The following is a 19,762-nucleotide window of genomic DNA, read 5'->3' as shown; positions in this document are numbered from 1 at the left end:
TCCCACAAGAATGCGCTATCAGGCACAGATCCAGTCCCAAACCCAGTGCATAGATCCAGGAGAAATAGACGACATCAATGCACTGGCAGCGCCCTCTTGATTCTGTTGATGTTGAGGCCTCTCAACACTCAGTCAGAATCTCCCAAAGCTCCTGCCTGAAAAGTTAGTCTAATAATGGCAGGAGCCTCACAGGAAAGGGATGCCAGAGACACCAGTGTCTGTATGCAGGCAAGTCTTTGAATGAGCCAAACCATGCAGGGGGGCCCTGAAAACTGCTGGCCCCATGAGGCATTTGACTAAGGCAAAACATGAGACAAAGGCTGGGAAAAAAAAAATCAACCAGGCTGCATTGGGCACCAGGCAAGCAAACCATGTAGTTGACAGAAATAAAGGGGAAGAAACAAGAAAAAAAGGCAATCTACCTAAAGGTACTAGAGAGAATAAACTTAAGAGGTTCTGCAAGAAAAAAAAAAGCTCCATCAACTCCAGAATCTTTCACTGGAGTAGTTGTGATAGAGAACAAAGAACCATGACCTGCAGGCTCTGTAAAAAAAAAAAAGTGAGGACATGAGGAACCCTGCCTGGGAGGTAGGGATATGGCTAGGGCTTCACATGCCCAGTAGGGCATGCTCAAAACTTCTAGAAACTTTGAAATCAAAGTTATATGCCATGTGATGGCTGCCATCCTGCTTGTCCTCTGAGAAATAACTTTACAAAGTCTTCCCAACTTTGAATTTGAATTCTATTTACATTTGTCTTATAGTATACAACTCAAGGTGATTTACAGTAAGCAGAGTTGCTTACCTGTAACAAGCATTCTCCTAGGACAGGAGAATAAAAATACATACAATAAAAACATCCTTAAAACATATAACCTCCCCTCCTGCTATCAACTTCCCCATCATCAACCAAATTAAAAAAAAAACCCCATAATCCCCACCCCAAACTGCAGCCCCCTTGCCTCTTTCATACAAGAGCATTTCCATTTTCTCCTCTCCATATTATCCAACAAAAAAAAATACTGCCACGCATATACCACCACTGTAATTTAAGGAAAGAGAAGCCAATTCAATTGGAATAAAGATTCAGGAATTGAATTTCCTAAATAACCAAGCTTTTATGTTCTTCCTGGAAGATAATTCCAGATCAGGCCATTCCAAAACTTGGAGGAAATTACAGAAGCAGCACATTTTTTTTACCCAGAATAGCCAACAATTCTCTCAGAGAATTGAAGCTGGAAACTGGTTTACAATGGTGCAGATTTTAAAGCAGGACCAAGCCAGGATGATAGGTAGGTGGGCAAAGCCTCTTGCTTCCACTCACTTCCAGTCTAAAGTAGTTAAGGAAGACAGGAGGAAAAACTCCACAGGAATAAAGTCTTTGACCTTCTAGGCTTCTCTCAGGAAAGAAACAGGAAAACCCTCACAGAAACGAGTCTCTGCCTTCTGGGTTTCTTTCTCAGGGTGGTACATTTATCTGAAAACAGCAACTTTTCTCCTTTTCCTGAGTCTCTAAGCTTCTTAGTATAGCAGTGTTGCTTACCTGTAACAGGTGTTCTCAGAGGATAGCAGGAAGTTAGTCCTCACACAGATGACATCATTAGATGGAGCCCCGATGTGGAAAACGTATGACAAATTTTTTAAAACTTTGACTAGGCACACTGAGCATGCCCAGTATGCCCTATTCCATGCGTCAACACAGGGTCCCTCTGCAATCTTGTAACAGAATTAAGATAAAAAAAAATAGAAGAAACCAACTCCATGGAGTGGAGGGCAGGTTTTGAGTGGATTAACATCCTGCTGTCCTCAGAGAACACCTGTTTCAGGTATGCAACTCTGCTTTCTCAAAGGACAAGCAGGATGGTAGTCCTCACACATGGGTAAATCCCTAGCTACAGGCTGCTCCCCAACACAAAAAAAGGAACCAACAAAACACCTAATCAGATACCAACTGGCACAACACCACTGATGCTGTTCGTAACAGAGGGGGAGATAGATGGAACCCAAACAATGAGCCCTAGATAGGGAGAATTGGGTTCTACACATCAAACTGGTTCTGAAGGACAGACTGGCCGAACCTAGTGTCACAGCCGCCATCCCTATCCAGACAATAATGTGATGTGAATGTGTGGTGAGAACGCCACATCACGGCCTTGCAGATCGCCTCCACGGGAACTGCTTGCAAGTGGGCCACCATCACTGCCATGGCTCTGACAGATTGAGCTTTGACATGACACCCCAAGATGCAGTCCCGCCTGGGCATAACAGAAGGAGAAGCAATCTGCTAGCCAAATGGATAGTGTGTTTGGCAACTGCAATGCCCAACCTATTCTTATCAAAAGAAATAAAAGTTGGATAGACTGTCTAAGAGCTTCTGTCCACTCCAGATAGAAGGCTAAGGCTCGCTTGCAGTCCAAACTGTTTCAGTGCTCGTTCGCCTTGGTGCAAATGGGGCCTGAGAAAGAATATTGGCAGGAAGACTGACTGGCTAAGATGGAAATCCGTTGCCACCTTTCGCAGGAACTTAGGGTGCGTTCGCAAGACCACTCTGTCATGACAGAACTTAGTATAAAGTGGATAAGTCATTAAGGCCTGGAGCTTACTGACCCTGCGTGCTGAAGTGACGGCCACCAAAAATATGACCTGTCAGGTTACAAGTGTGCAGTGGCTCAAAAGGAGCTTTAATCAGCTGAGCTAACACCTCACTGAGGTCCCAAAACAAAGCAGGTGGCCTTAGGGAAGGCTTCAACTGAAGTAGGCCCCGCATGAAATGTACAGCTATACACTGTACAGAGATGGGTGTACCATCTACACCGTGGTGGTATGCACCAATCGCACTAAGATGAACTCAAGCAGAGTTGGGTTTTAAGCCAGCCTCCGACAGGTGTAGAACTTAATCAAGCAGTTTTTGTGTGGGACAGGAGAACAGATCTGGGACCTTCTGCTCACAACACACAGAAAATCTCCTCCACTTCAGTCAATAGGGCTTTCTAGTGGAAGGCTTTCTAGAAACCACCAGTACCAGACATACATCCTCTGAAAAATCAAGCAGCTGCAGGATTAACCTCTCAACATCCAGACAGAGAGACTGGCAGTAGAGGCTGGGATGCCACAGCCTGCCTTGGTCTTGCATGATGAGATCTGGTTACACTGAATTACTGGTTCACAAAAAACTGCAGCCTGCCCCCAATTGGAGGGTCCATTGTCCCGAGTACAGGCAACTGGCTTACACTGCCTACGGCCCAGTCAAAACCCCATCCCCGGAGTTGACTGAGGAGCTGACTGGGGTTTGAGGGCTCTTTACTGCATGAGACAGCCACGGGAGCCCCGATGGTGCTGATGGGAGAGAGGAGGCGAAGGATAGCACTTCCTCTGGCAAGAGGGACCTTCCTTGGCCCTGGCCTCAACAGCCTCCTGAATGAGGACGATGGATCCAGAGCACTGGTGAAGAGTTGTTGGAGGGTCTCATGGTGGTCCCGAAGTTGGCCACAGCATCCCTTCACCTTATCTCTGAAGAGATCCTCTCAAGTACATGGCACATCAGCAAGTCATTCCTGTACCTCCGGTCGGAGATCTGAGCTCGCAGCCATGCCATTCTGCGGGTGACTATTCCCACTGCAGAGTCTCTCCATGCCATTTTGAAAACATCATAGGTCGCACGGACCTTGTGTTTTCTGTACTCCAGACCCTTGTGCACCAGCAACACGAGAATGTCTTGCTGCTGTTGAGGTAGCTGTTTAGCCACCTCCTGCACCTGCTATATGCCGACTGCAGCTGACTTGACCCCTTTGGTAAGAAATGTAACAAACACAATTCAAGACAAAATATAAAGTATTGTTGAGATTACTTACCTGATAATCTCCTTTTCCTTAGTGTAGACAGATGGACTCAGAACGAATGGGTATAGTATCCGCGTGCCAGCAGTTGGAGACGGATCTGACGTCAGCACGGGGTATATATACCCCCACAGGAAGCGAGGCAACTTAGTAATCTTCCTTGCAAAAGCTGTTATGGATGTGTGTACTGACGCTCAGTGAAAAGTGAAACAGGATTCCCCTGACCGATTGATAGTAGCTGGAGACCACCAGCATTCCCAACCGGAAGGCGTTGACACCTGGTAGAGTGTACGCTCTTATGGAAACAGATGACATGGCTTACCTTGAATCGGTGAAACCCATGTACACAGGCAGCTGGGCGGGATGCTGAGTCCATCTGTCTACACTAAGGAAAAGGAGATTATCAGGTAAGTAATCTCAACATTTCCTGGCGTGTAGCCAGATGGACTCAGAACGAATGGGATGTACAAAAGCTTACTCCCAGCCTGGGCGGGAGGCTGCCTGAGGACCATGTAGTACCGCCCTCGCAAATGCTGAGTCCTCCCTAGCCTGGACATCCAGACGGTAGAACCTGGAGAAGGTATGGAGGGAGGACCATGTCGCTGCTTTACATATTTCTGCAGGCGACAGCATCCTGGATTCCGCCCAGGATGCCGCTTGTGCTCTGGTAGAATGAGCCTTGACTTGTAGAGGCGGAGCCTTCCCAGCCTCCACATAAGCTGCTCTGATAACTTCTTTAATCCAGCGGGCGATGGTGGGCCGCGAGGCCGCTTCACCTTGCTTCTTCCCGCTGTGCAGGACGTAGTTCTTGTGTCACTTCCAGATATCTGGGCAGTAATCTGTCAATGTCGAGATGGCGCAATAAACGCCCTTCTTCAGATTTCTTCAAACCCGCCGTAGTAGGCAAGGATATAGTTTGGTTAAGATGAAACTGTGAAACCACTTTCGGTAGAAAGGAGGGAACCGTGCGAAGATGGATAGCCTCAGGAGTGATTCGGAGAAACGGATCCCGACAGGATTGTGCCTGTAGCTCTGATATGCGGCGTGCTGAACATACAGCCAGCAAGAACACCATCTTCAAGGTTAGAGAACGGAGAGACAGGCCCCGAAGGGGTCTGAAGGTGGATTCCGCGAGGAAATCCAAAACAAGGTTGAGATTCCATAAGGGCACAGGCCACTTCAGTGGCGGACGAATATGCTTGACTCCTTGCAGGAAGTGAGAAACATCTGGGTGCTTGGCGATGGTCTTGCCATCCCTCCTGGGGCCATAGCAAGACAGCGCAGCCACCTGAACCTTGATGGAGCTGAGGGAGAGACCGTTCTGAAGTCCATCTTGCAGGAAATCCAGCACAATAGGGATTGTAGTCGCATGTGGATTGGTGCCATGGGTGTCGCACCATGCTTCAAATACTCTCCAGATCCTGACGTAGGTGAGGGATGTGGAAAACTTGCGAGCTCGGAGGAGTGTATCTATCACGGGCTCCGAGTAACCTCTTTTCTTCAGTCTAGCCCTCTCAATGGCCAGACTGTAAGAGAGAATTGAGCTGGATCCTCGTGGAGGATGGGACCTTGACGTAGAAGGTCCCGGAGAGGAGGCAGGGGAAGAGGCTCCCCTGCCAGTAGTCATCTCATGTCCGCGTACCAGGGTCTTCTTGGCCAGTCTGGTGCCACTAGAAGAACTATGCCTGGTGTTCCGAATCTTGTGGATGATGGCGCCCAGCAGAGGCCACGGAGGAAAGGCGTATAGCAGAGTCCCTGGAGGCCATGGCTGCACCAGGGCATCGATTCCGTGGGAGAACGGATCTCGCTTGCGGCTGAAGTATCTGGGTACTTGAGCATTGGACTTGTCCGCCAGTAAATCCATGTCCGGAATCCCCCAGTGATCCACAATCATCTGGAAGGCTGTGGGTGACAGCTGCCACTCTCCTGGATTTAGGCTTTCTCTGCTGAGGAAGTCTGCCGTGATGTTGTCCTTCCCGGCAATGTGGACGGCGGAGATGTCCCGAAGATTCGCCTCTGCCCAAGCCATCAGTGGGGCGATCTCCAGAGATACCTGACGGCTTCTGGTTCCGCCCTGACGGTTGATGTATGCCACCGTGGTGGCGTTGTCAGACATCACTCTGACTGCTCTGTTCTTCAGTCTGTGAGCAAATCGAAGGCATGCCAATCGGACTGCCCGGGCCTCTAGACGGTTGATGTTCCACGCTGATTCTTCTCTGTTCCACCGCCCTTGTGCGGCGAGTTCTTCGCAGTGTGCTCCCCAGCCGCTCAGGCTGGCATCTGTGGTGAGCAGAGTCCACGTGGGTGATGACATCTTCGACCCCCTGCTCATGTGGTTGGACTGCAACCACCACCGCAACTGGGTCCGAACTCTGGCTGGCAGAGGAAGGTGCGTGGAATAGTTCCACAAGCGGGGGATCCAGCGAGAGAGTAGGGAGTGTTGCAACGGTCTCATATGGGCCCTCGCCCAAGGTACCACTTCCAGGGTGGATGCCATGAGGCCGAGAACCTGCAGGTAATCCCAAGCTATGGGCCGACTGGCTCCCATCAAGTACTGGATACGCGTCTGGAGTTTTAACCTTCTCTTGGTAGTGAGACTAACTGTGTCTGCCTGGGTGTCGAACTGTACTCCCAGGTATTCCAGTGACTGGGAAGGCTGTAGGCAACTCTTGCTGAGGTTGATTACCCAGCCCAAGCTCTCTAGAAGGGCGATCACTCTGTCTGTTGTCCGATAGCTCTCCTCTCGAGATTTCGCCCTGATCAGCCAGTCGTCTAGGTAGGGTTGGACCAGAATTCCTTCCCACGTGAGTGCCGCTGCTACCACTACGACCACCTTGGTGAAGGTCTGCGGTGACGTGGCCAACCCGAACGGCAGAGCCCGGAATTGGAAGTGGCAACCCAGAACCTTGAAGCGTAGGTAGCGCTGATGATCCGGATGGTTCGGGATATGCAGGTATGCCTCTGACAGGTCTAATGCCGTGAGGAATTCTCCTGGCTGTACTGCGGCCTTGACGGAGCGCAGAGTCTCCATGCGAAACCTCGGAACCCGTAAGTATCAATTGACGGACTTGAGGTCCAGCACAGGCCGAAAGGTGCCCCCTTTCTTGGGTACCATGAAATAAATGGAATAGTGTCCAGAATTCACTTCCCAGGCAGGTACTGGGATGATGGCTTTCAAGGACAGGAGCCTCGCCAGGGTAGCTTCCAATGCTGCCTTCTTGTGTATGGGACATGAAGATTCCAAAAACTTGTCCGGAGGGAGATGATGAAAGTCCAGATAATATCTCTCCCGGATAATGGCGAGGACCCACTGGTCCGACGTAATCTCGACCCATCTGGGGTAGAAGAGGGTTAACCTGCCCCCTATGGCTCCGTCCCCCAGATGAATCGGCGGACTCTCATTGGGAGGCGTGGCCGGGACCCGAGCCCGGGCCTGCTCCCCTCTTGCGCTGCTTGGTCCGAAAGGACTGATTCCTGGCGTGAGGACGTGGTGCCTGGTAGCGACTCCTGTAAGGAACAAAGCGCTGTGAACTCCTGCCCCTGGAGGGCCTTGGAAAGGCGCGCTGGCCCCTTCTGAACCGATCTTCCAGCAGTCTAGGCACTGGAGAGGCACCCCATGTACTGGCCAGTTTATCAAGGTCACTGCCAAATAGAAAAGAGCCCTTAAAGGGCAATCTGGTGAGGCGTGTCTTTGAAGGCGCATCAGCTGACCATCTCCGGATCCAGAGCTGCCTCCTGGCGGCTACGGAGGATGAGATCCCCTTAGCTGTTGTCCGGACCAGGTCTGATGCAGCATCCGTGAGGAACGAGAGAGCGGACTCCATGTCAGCTGCTGGAGCGTTGTTCCTAACCTGTGACAAACAGGCACGCGTCACCACTGTGCAGCAGGTCGCGATCCGCAAAGATAGTGCTGCCACCTCAAAGGTCTGTTTCAGAATGGCGTCCAGTCGCCGGTCATGAGGCTCCTTGAGGGCCGTCCCCCCTTCAACTGGAATGGTAGTGCGCTTGACCACAGCGCTAATCAAGGCGTCCACCTGAGGGCACGCCAGCAGGTCCTGAATAGCCGGTGCCAATAGGTACATGCCCGTCAGGGCCTGGCCCCCTTTAAAGGAAGCCGCTGGCGCCGCCCATTCTAAATCTATCAGTTGTTGTGCCGCTTGCAAGAATGGAAAATGACGGGCTGTAGGACGAAGACCTTCCAGCAGGGTGTTCTGCGCAGAGGGCACCGTAGCACTGGGACCTGTAATATCCAATTCAGCCAGACACTGAGACACTAGGTCGGAGAGATCCTCCTTAGGGAAGAACCGCCTCATGGTTCTATATGGCTCAATCCCTGGGGGAAGTTCCCCCTCGTCCGGGAGTTCGGACTCGTCCGGTGAAACCTCCTCGTCTGACTGATCTGGACTGTCCAGCGGTGGGAGGACCCGCTCATGATAAGGACGTGAGGGTCCAGGAACAGGATCCGCAGGAGCCGCCACCGCAGCGGCAGCCGCAGCAGCCGCCGCAGTCGCAGCCACCGCAGGAACAACAGGGACAGCAGGAACCGTAGGGCCTGGACGGGAAGCCGTCTGCATCTGTACAAAGGCATGAATCCCCTTAAAGAGATCCACCCAGGAAATGGAAGCAGCCTCTAATCGCCGGGGTACAAGATCCCCCGGGATTCCCGACTGGTCGAGACTGACTGCTAAATCCTGGGTAGCCCCTGGGGAACTGTCAGCAAATCTTGGCTGAGACTGGTCCCGGCCCGAGGGTCCCACGGCCTCCTCACATTGGGCACATAGGGCGTCTGGCTCTTCACTGTGCGTAGCTCTAAGCTGGCAGGCAGAGCAGAGGCCAAGGGCTTTAATGCTTGAGGCAGGTGGCGCCGCTGCTGAAGACGCTGAGGCGTTCTGTTCCATAGAAAAGTATGCGCTGAATGGGAAGCGGCAATAATATATGCTTAATAGAACAGGCGCACAATAATAACAATATACGGCAGCAACATGCGCTTAATACAACAGGCACACAAAAATAATAGTATGCGGCAGCAATATGCGCTTAATACAATAGGCGCATAAAAATAATAATATGCGGCAGCAATATGCGCTGAATCCAATAGGCGCACAATAATAACAACATGCGGCAGCAATCTACGCTTAGTACCACAGGCGCACAATAATAATAGTATGCAAGACTATCTTAGCAATAGGCGGCCATGAAAGCCGCTCAATTGGATGCAATATGCTCTCAGCAATATGCAGGTAGCAATATACGCTCAATGGCAGGTAATACGCTCTCAGCAAGAAGCGTCTAGCAATACACGCTCAATGGTATGCAATAGGCTCTTAGTAGGAAGCGGTTAGTAATACACGCTCAATGGCATTCAATAGGCAGCCAGCAATATGCAGTTAGCAATACACGCTCAATGGTATGCAATAGGCTCTTAGCAGGAAGCGGTTAGTAATACACGCTCAATGGCATTCAAAAGACAGCCAGCAATATGCGGTTAGCAATACATGCTCAATGGCATTCAATAGGCACTCAGCAATATGCGGTTAGCAACACACGCTCAATGGCATTCATTATGCGCTCAGCGATAGGCGGTTAGCAATACACGCTTAATGGCATTCAATATGCTCTCAGCAATAAAGCAATATACGCACAAGGAGGAACAGAGCTGCGCCTATTACGGGCGCTCAATACCTGAACTAGGCCCACAAAATGGCGCCCTCCACGGTGTGCCACGCCGCCAATCCTCTGTTCCTCGGAGACCAGAAATAAGAGATGTACGCCTTACCTGATCCTCTGCGCTTCCCGGCTGGAACCCGGGTGGTCTCCGGCTGCGGGGGGAGAGGGCAAGTACCTTCACTGCCGCGTTTGAGGATATGCACCCGCTGCCTCGTCCACGCCGGGACCGAGGCGCCTCGTAAGCCTCACCCGAACCTCGCCCGGGGGCTGTGTCCCTGCCGCGATTCGGCCACCGGACAGAGGACTTAAACCTCCGGGGGATCACGGAAATCACCCCGGGAAACTCTACTGGGGGAGGGATCTTAGGGTATCACCGCAGGAGTGCGGGGCTCGATGCTGTAGAAGTTGTAGTAAGTAGAAAGTAGAAAAATAGAAAGTAGATTTGGAAAACACGCTCAGCAAGCGTGCAGGCTCTCCAAACTGCTTTGGAGACAGAAATTACTAAGTTGCTACGCTTCCTGTGGGGGTATATATACCCCGTGCTGACGTCAGATCCGTCTCCAACTGCTAGCACACGGATACTATACCCATTCGTTCTGAGTCCATCTGGCTACACGCCAGGAAATGGATATCTTTATGAACTAAAACTTTTCCAGATAGAAAGTTAATACATCTGTATCCATATGCAGTATGTATGCAAATTACTCAGATTGGTTATATATGTAAATGCATGTAAAAATGGGTAAACTATAATATCTAAATAGCCTTTTATTATCTCCTACAAAGTGCCTAAATTTAGGCTCCTTAATTCACAAGGCACCCAGGTGCCTTAAAAGTAGGTGGGGCTAGGAGAGAGGCCAGGTCAGGGGCATGAAATTAATAACTCTCCACTGAATTCCAGCATTGGGCACCTAATGTAGGTAACCTAAATTTAGGACTATCAAGTTTAGTCACCTATATTCAACCCAAAGTTAAGGCGCTGAAACTACCCATCTTAGGCACCTACTTTAGACAGTGACTCTGCTGAATATCAGACTCCGTGTCCATTCACGTGACACCCACTAATATGTTAAGTTGTTGTGTATTACAGACATAAAAGCAAGCAATAAAAAATACCTACAAAAGAAAATTTTCTTGATGCTAAAAACTCAGAAATTAGTCAAAGTTATGCTCTGAATGGGTGCCATTCTATACACAGATTATTATTTACCTGGAGCTGGAGGTGTATGAAAAATCACATCTTTACTATAAGGACTGCAAGCAGACCCTCTAAATCCTCGAACTCTGAAGGCATATGCACTGTTGATTTCAAGACCAGAGATTACTTGACTGGTGCCAGAGACCTCTATCTCCTTCCAGGTGAAATCATCCTCTTTACCCAGTTTTCGGTATTCAAGGATATAAGTATCTGCTGCAAGTGTGTCCGCACGCTGTTGCCAACAAATCAGTGCTTTGTTATAAATTCTACTCAGCTCTTCGTTGATCTCTGGTACATCAAGAGCTGTAATATTAAGGAAATGCAGTGAAATGCATTCACAATATAGATCTGAAATGCTGCAATTGTTATAAACTGATTTCTAAACCCAACAAATTAAAATGTAACAAACATTTCAGTGAAAACACTTGCATTATCAATACATTTAGGCACGGTCCTCCTCTGTTTTAGGGAATGGCTGGAGCTTCACTACAAGTGGCAGAGGCTGGTATTCTCATTCATAGCAATTTACAGAAAATGAACAGCAAATGGCACAATTTAACTGTGGCTCCCCTTAGTCCAGACTATGAATTACCCCTTATGCTTGGGATGGGGGTATCATATTTATTTATTTATTTAAAAACTTTTATATACCGGTATTAGTATGCATACATCATACCGGTTTACAATGTAACTTTAAAGGTAGAAATTACAATGAACAGGGAGGGCGAACAAGGAGGAGTATACAAAGAGCAGGAGGTGGAGGAATTAAAGCAATAAATAAAAAACTGCAACGGACTATTTACAGGAATATACAAGGCGTAGGCAAGATACTTGCAGAAGTCTGTGTACTTAATCAGGGTAGGCTTGTCGGAAGAGCCATGTTTTAAGTTTTTTTCTGAACTTGGCGTAACATGGCTCTAGCCTGAGAGTGGTAGGGAGGGCGTTCCATTGTTTAGGGCCTGCAATGGATAGTGCACGGTCCCTAGTAGAGGAGAGGTGGGCTTTTTTCAAAGGGGGAATGGAGAGGGTGCCTTTGTTGACAGTGCGAGTGGGTCGTTCAGTGCGTATAGGACGAAAGGGTTCATCCAACCAATTGGAATTGTGCGAGTGGATGGACTTGTGCACTATGGTTAGAATTTTGAAGAGAATTCGGGATGCGATGGGGAGCCAGTGGAGTTCTTTGAGTATTGGGGTAATGTGATCAGCTTTCCTTGAGTTGGTGATGACCCTGGCGATGGCATTCTGGAGCATTTGTAAGGGCTTGGTGGTGGAGGAGGGTAGGCCAAGGAAGAGGGCATTACAGTAGTCCAGCTTTGAGGAAAGGGTGGCTTGGACGACGGTGCGGAAGTCATGATAGTGGAGGAGGGGTCTGAGTTTCTTCAGGATGTGAAGCTTGAAGAAACCTTCTTTGAGGATGGAGTTGATCTGTTTTTTGAGATTGAGTTGTTGATCTATGATAACCCCAAGGTCTCTTACTGTGGGTTGGGGTGTTATGACGTTGAAAGCTGGATCGTTGGAGATCGGTGGTTTGGGAGGGAGGTGAGGAGAGATAAGGAGCAGCTCTGTTTTGGAGGAGTTTAGAGCGAGGTGGATGTTGGTGAGGAAGTCATTGATGTTGGCAAGACATGTGTTCCAGAAGGCAAGGGCATCTGAGAGAGAGTTGTGAATGGGAATGACGATTTGAACGTCATCTGCATAGAGGTAGAATTTGAGGCCGAGGTCTGTGAGGAGCTGACATAGAGGTGTGAGATAAATGTTGAAAAGGGTGGAGGAGAGGGAGGAGCCTTGTGGGACACCTTGAGACAAGGGATAGAGTGTGGAGTTGGCGTTTCCTATCTTGACGGAGAACTTTCTGTTAGATAAGTAGGATTTAAACCATAGTAGGGCTAGGCCTGAGATGCCTATTTCGGATAGCTGGTTGATGAGGAGGTTATGGTTGATGGTATCAAAGGCAGCTGAGATGTCGAGTAGGGCAAGGAGGTAACAGTTGCCTCGGTCCATGCCTATGAGTAAGTGGTCCGTGAGGGAGAGCAGGAGGGTTTCTGTATTGAGGTATTTACGGAAGCCGTATTGGGCTGGATGCAGAATGTTGTTGCTTTCTAGATATTCTGTAAGTTGGATGTTTACAATCTTTTCCATAATTTTGGATAGGAAGGGCAGGTTAGAGATAGGGCGGAAGTTAGCGGGGTCTTTAGGGTCTAATAGGATTTATCTTTAGGTTCTTAGCCTGTGCCCTTCCCAAACAACTTCTCACTTGTGGCACCCACAGACCAGATAAAAACATCAGAATAAAACTAATTAACTTTTTTACTAAAACCAACCAGAACATTAAATGGAAAAAGTACAGTAGTGAAGTATAATATATACTTGCAGTTTTATTTTAAATCAAGCAGTGCAAAAACACTGGGTAAGGCCTATTAGCCAGGACAAACAACATACACATATGGATAGTAAAAATAAATAAACAAACACTAATAGAACATGGTTGGGGGGGAAAAGCAGTAAAGAAAGCAAAATTGCTTACCTTGTAATAGGTGTTATCCCAGGACAGCAGGATGTAGTCCTCACATATGGGTGACGTCATTGATGGAGCCCTAGGCGGGAAAACTTCTGTCAAAGTTTCTGTAAAGCTTTGACTGGCACCCGGAGTGCCTAATGAGCATGCCCAGCATGCTATGATATTCTCTGCCACAGGTGGCTCTCTTCAGTCTCGTATGTAGCATTAAGCTTTAGCAAAAAATAATAAATTGTAAAATACCCAACTCCACGGGGAAGGCGGGTGGGTTCTGTGAGGACTACATCCTGCTGTCCTGGGATAACACCTATTTACAAGGTAAGCAATTTTGCTTTATCCCAGGACAAGCAGGATGCTAGTCCTCACATATGGGTGATTAGCAAGCTAGAGGCGGAGTCATATTGAATTGAAGCAACAGGGATGGATTGTTGAAAATGAGTCAGCCGAAGATCACAGCAGGATGGATGTAGAAGGAGTTGGGTTTAAACTGGAAACAAGTTCTTTAAGACAGATTGTCCATAGGCTGAATCTAGTCTTCCTGCTTGGTCTAAACAGTAGTGAGCTGCAAAGGTGTGAAGAGAACTCCATGTTGCTGCTTTACAAATGTCAATTATGGGCACTGAACGATAGTGTGCTACTGACATTGACATCACTCTTACTGCATGTGCCTTTACTCACCCTTGGAGAGGAAGGCCTGCTTTTTTCATAGCAAAACTGTATGCAATCTGCTAGCCAATTGGACAAAGTATGTTTACCCACTGCTTTCCCTGGTTTGTTTGGATCATAAGAAACAAAAAGTTGAGTGGATTTCCTGTGGACTGCTGTGCGTTTGATATAAAATGCTAAAGCACGCTTGCAGTCTAAGGTATGTAAGGCTATTTCTCCTGGGTGAGAGTGAGGCCTTGGAAAGAATGTGGGTAAAACTATGGATTGGTTCAAGTGGAATTCCGTAACTACCTTGGGGAGGAATTTTGGATGTGTACGGAGAACCACTCTGTCGTGTAGGAACTTTGTGTAGGGTTCGTACGTGACAAGAAAGCACACCTCACAGCTACAAGGGATCGGGCGCTGTCCATTGCTGGACCTATGCACTGGAACTCACTCCCAACCCACCTCAGACTTGAACCTTGCATCACCAAATTCAGAGCCCAGCTCAAAACCTGGCTATTCAAACAAGCCTTTCCCCAACACCCTTGATGAATATTGAATTGTGATGGATCATTACCTGAATTTGACTATAACTTTGTTCTTATGACATTATAGTTCACTTGTTGTTTGTTCCTATGCTTCTCTGCTTTCCTTATGGTTTTTTGTACCCCTTACCCTTCCCCTGTTACTTGTAATTTCCGTTGCTTTTGTTCCATGTAAACCGAGGTGATGTTTCGACTAACATCGGTATAGAAGACTTTTAAATAAATAAATAAATAAATAAATAAATAAGTGCTTGTAACTCACTAACCCTTCTAGCCGATGTAATGGCTATGAGGAAGATAGTCTTCCGTGTGAGAAATTTAAGGTCACAGGAATCTATGGGTTCGAAGGGAGAACGCGTGAGTCTGGTTAACACCAGGTTCAGGTCCCATTCTGTGACTGGTGGCCGAATTGGTGGTTTGAGGTGAATTAGACCTCTCATAAATCTATTGATGAGAGGCTGCGTGGAAATAGGTGCATCTCCCAGCTTGTTATGGTAAGCTGAAATTGCACTTAAGTGTACTCTAACAGATGAAGTCTGAAGACCAGAGTCTGAAAGATGATATAGGTAGTCTAATAGAGAAACCGTGGGGGCAAGAAAAGGGGTCAATGCTCTTTTATCTACACCACAAAGTAAACCTTTTCCATTCTGAAGCATAGTTTCTTCGTGTGGAGAGTTTACGTGAAGCTATAAGAACTTGAGATATGTTGGATGAAAGATTGAGTGGTTGTAAGATCAAGCTTTCAACACCCATGCTGTCAAGGATAGGGATTGGAGGTTGGGATGTCGCAACCGTCCCTGATCCTGAGTTATGAGAGTCGGATCTATGCCCAGGCGAATTGGATCCCTGATTGAGAGGTCTAGAAGTGTGGGAAACCATACTTGACGAGGCCAATAAGGGGCTATGAGTATCATGGACCCTTTGTCCTGTTGTAGCTTCACTAGTGTTTTGGTTATGAGCGGTATTGGAGGATATGCGTATAGTAGGCCTGAGTTCCAAGGGCGAGCAAAGGCGTCCTTGGCTGGCTGGATCCTGTGTTTGTGTAGAGAACAGAATTTGTCCAGTTTGCGATTCAGATGAGATGCAAAGAGGTCTATTGTTGGTTGACCCCAACGTTGGAAAATCCTGGTCGCTACTGAGGGATCCAGGGACCATTCGTGTGGTTGGAATTGACGACTGAAGCGATCCGCCACTACATTGTGAATGACTGGCAGATAAGTGGCCCAGAGGAACATTGAGTGTTTCAGGGCCCAGGCCCAAATCTGTGCAGCTTCTTGACAGAGGAGATATGAGCCCGTACCTCCCTGTTTGTTGATATACCACATGGCTACTGTGCTGTCCGTTTGGATTAGAACAGTCTTGTGTGAAAGGCAGTCCTTGAATGCATTTAAAGCATAACGTATAGCTCGAAGTTCCAGGAAATTGATTTGAAATGTTGCTTCGAGTTTTGTCCAAGTACCTTGGGTCTGGAGAATGTCTATGTGAGCTCCCCAACCCGAGGTGGATGCATCTGTAGTCAACGTTATCTGTGGGACCGGTTGCTGGAAGGATAGGCCCTTGCACAAATTGTCCTTGTTCGCCCACCATAGTAGAGATGAACGTAGCTGGTGGGTTACCTGAATTGGAGAATGTAGTGGTCGAATGGCTTGGATCCATTGAGATCTCAGTGTCCATTGAGTTACTCTCATGGCGAGTCTTGCCATAGGAGTGACATGAACTGTAGAGGCCATGTGGCCTAGTATGGTTAGAAACTGATGAGCTGTTTGTTCCTTTGAGTGGATTGAATGTGCCAGTAAGGAAAGTGTTTCCGCTCGATCTTTGGGTAGAACGGCCTTTGAGGGTATGGTGTTCAATTCTGCTCATATGAATTGAAGCAGGTGAGACGGTGTGAGATGGGATTTTTGATAATTGATGAGAAATCCCATGGAGTGAAGTAGAGCAATTGTTCGGTTGAGGGAAGTCAGAGCTCCTTGCTGAGATTGACTTCTGATGAGCCAGTCGTCTAGATATGGAAAGACATGGACTCTTTCTTTGTGCAAGTGTGCTGCTATTACTGCCAGACATTTGGTGAATACTCTGGGAGCAGAGGCTAGTCCAAATGGCAGCACCTTGTATTGATAATGTTGATGGCCCACTATGAAGCGCAAATACTTGCGATGAGGAGGAAATATTGGAATGTGAGCGTAAGCGTCTTGAAGATCCAGAGAACAAAGCCAATCCCCTTTACGAAGAAGTGGAAGCATGGTGCCTAGAGAAACCATCCTGAACTTTTCTTTTCTCAGAAATTTGTTGAGATTTCTGAGGTCTAAGATGGGACGTAGGCCTCCTGCTTTCTTTGGAATGAGGAAATATCGAGAGTAGAATCCTCTGCCCTGCTGAGTCCGGGGCACTGGTTGAACGGCCCTGGCTCTCAGAAGGGTGGATAATTCTGTTTGTAATTGAATTAGATGAGAACTCTGTTGTGGGAAGAAACTCGGTGGAGATTCTGGTGGAATTGAGAGGAAATTTAGTTTGTAACCTCGAGACACTATGGAGAGTACCCATTGGTCTGATGTAATCTTGAGGCAATTTGTATGAAATTGGGATACTCGTCTTCCTACCGGTAGATTTGGTAGAGGGTTGTGGGATTGAATTTATTCTCTGGTTGAGATCTCCAAACCCCGCCGCTGGGCCTGTCGTAGGTGGAGGTTGCGTGCGAGGAGCTCTAGGTTGTCTTGTTTGGGAGCGTTGCTGTTGAGGCCTAGTAGATCTACTCCTGGAAGCTTGTGCGTAGTATCTTCGAGGCCTGTAGTAAGGACGCCTAGGTTCCCTCCGGGGTAGGCGTCGTTGTGGTTGAGCAGAAGTATCTTGAGGCATCTGGGACAGCTGACGTAATGTCTCAGTGTGGTCCTTTAGTTGTTGAACTGCCTCTTGGACTTTATCTACGAACAAATTATCTACCAATTTTTCTTGGACCTCAGGCCTGAGATCCAATGCTTTTAGCCATGCATACCTGCGTGCTGTAATTCCTGCAGCTGCAGTCCTGGAGGCAGTGAAAGTTATCGTAAGCCGCCCTCACTTCATGCTTTCCTGCTTCTAGGCCTTTATTAATGATGGCCTGTGCCTGTTCTTGAAGCTGTGGAGGTAAAGAATGTGTAAGTTCTTCCATCTGCTTCCATAAATCTCTCTGATACTGTGTCATGTACAGTTGGTATGCAGAGATTCTGGAGTTTAAAATTGCAGCCTGATAGACTTTCCTTCCTAAGGAATCGAGGAAGCGGTGGTCCTTGCCAGGTGGAATTGAGGAGTGAGGGCGTGAACGCTTTGATTTCTTCTGGGCAGATTCAACTACCACCGAGTGGTGTGGTAGCTGTGCCTTTTGAAAACCAGGTGCTGGTTGCACTAGATAGGTGGAATCCACCCGTCTGTTTACTGCTGCCACTGTAGATGGATGCTCCCATATCCTATGCTGGAGGTCTGTACATAATTTTGAGTACCTCATGAATTGGGATGGCTAAAACTTGTTTGGGGGGGATCCACAAATTGTAGAACTTCTAGGGTATGTTGCCTAGTGTCCTGTTCAGCTGTTAACTTAAAAGAAATGGTGTCTGCCATATCCTGAAGAAAATTGGAAAATGATAGGTCTTCTGGAGGGGACTTTTTCCTCGGTTCTGGTGGAGAGGGGTCCGACATGAAGTCCTCAGAAGACGTGTCTGTATCATGATGATCCCAAGAATCCTCTTCATCATCCCTATAAGGGGATTTTGTGGAGGTTCTTGATTGTAAATGCAGTCCTGATGGGCCTGGTAAAGGGTCATCGATAGGCCGTGAGGTAGGTATTTGATCTGCTGTTTTTCTCGGCAAAGTGTCTATGACATTTTGATAATTTTGGATGAGACGTTGGTAGAAAGCCAGATCTTGTATTTCTGGCTCTTCCCTTGATGCTTGTCTCGATGGAATATCGATAGGCATCGACGCCGAAAGTGGGAGCCTTGGAGATGGAACCACTGTCGATGGTAATCCGGCAGTCGGCATCGAGGACGTCGATGGCGGGTGCACATGTATCGATGTTGACGTAGTTGTTACAATTGGTGTCGACATCGATGTGTCTCTTGTCGTCTGTGTCATTATGGACACCGGCATCGGTGAGCCCACCGGCATCGATGCTGGAAGCATCGGCGAGCCTGTCAGTACGTACTGCTCTTTGAAAGCCTGTAATACCGCTTGTCTGATAACTTCAGACAATTCCGGCGTTACAACTGTCTGTGGCAGAACAGTTGTAAGCAGTGGCGGAGGCTGAGGTGTAAGATCCAGTGCAGAGCCCTGCAGAGGATCTGGCATCGAGGACGGAGGATTAGGCCCAGGCGCCGATGTTTCCTCCGTACGCGGCCGCTTCGTCGTCGATGGTTCCTGGGCCACGGTTTCGGACGTCGATAACCTTCGATGTCGATGTTTATGCTTGGACTTCTGGGAATTGACGGATTTTGTCGAAGACACAGACTGTGAGGAACAATCCCCCGACTGTCCTGGACATGGTTTTTTAAGCAAAAGGCACTGAGTCGTTCCAGCCGGAGATGATCTCGATGACGTCGAAGCAGACGGTATAAGTTGTAATTGGAACAGATGTTCCATTTTCTCCAGTCGAGTCTTGCGACTTTTCGGCGTCATCTCAGCACATTGCGGGCAAGTATTTACCTCATGTTTTTCTCCGAGGCATAGCACACATTCGACGTGCGGATCGGTGATAGACATTTTGCGGCCGCAAACCGGGCATTTTTTAAAACCCGTAGCCATGCTTCCCGTTGACATCCGCCGAAAAGGAATTGGAAATATGTGAGAAATATATTTCCACAAAAAAAGGAAAACTGAGACAGAGGTACTCACCAGCCGGTGTAAAAAGGTACCTCGAGAGACTTGCGAGAGAGAATATCAAAATAGTTTGACTTTTCAGTCAGAAATGTGTTGAGAGAAATCTCAACGGCTCCTATCCCGCGATGCCTATAGCAGCGCGGAAAAACGAAGACTGAAGAGAGCCACCTGTGGCAGAGAATATCATAGCATGCTGGGCATGCTCAGTAGGCACTCCGGGTGCCAGTCAAAGCTTTCCAGAAACTTTGACAGAAGTTTTCCCGCCTAGGGCTCCATCAATGATTTCACCCATATGTGAGGACTAGCATCCTGCTTGTCCTGGGATAACACAGCTTTCAAAATGTTTCTTTTCCCCTGGGTACTAAAAAAAAAAAAAGGAGGGGGGGGGGAACAGATCCACCCCAATGTTGCCAGTTTGTAAAGGGTGAAACCCTGTCCCAAACACAAAATTGTGTGGGGAAAAAAGCTCAAGAAAATGAAAAAGTCCCTCTTGATGGTTGAGCTGA

At 48.1% G+C, this 19,762-nt stretch overlaps 1 protein-coding gene across 3 annotated transcripts in view; it reads right to left on the bottom strand.

Moving 5' to 3' along the window:
* Positions 1-19,762, bottom strand: part of TRIM36 (tripartite motif containing 36) — a 344,127-nt gene that overhangs the window by 77,201 nt on the left and 247,164 nt on the right. For all 3 annotated transcript variants that reach the window (XM_029571457.1, XM_029571466.1, XM_029571476.1), the window contains exon 8: positions 10,713-11,003. In XM_029571457.1, coding sequence (XP_029427317.1) covers positions 10,713-11,003 — 291 coding nt within the window. The remainder of the gene's footprint in view (positions 1-10,712; positions 11,004-19,762) is intronic.

The sequence above is a fragment of the Rhinatrema bivittatum genome, chromosome 1 (assembly GCF_901001135.1).
Source record: "Rhinatrema bivittatum chromosome 1, aRhiBiv1.1, whole genome shotgun sequence".
NCBI lineage: Eukaryota > Metazoa > Chordata > Amphibia > Gymnophiona > Rhinatrematidae > Rhinatrema > Rhinatrema bivittatum.
The sequence above is the reverse complement of the archived record's forward strand: the minus strand, read 5'-3'. Positions and strand labels throughout refer to the sequence as shown.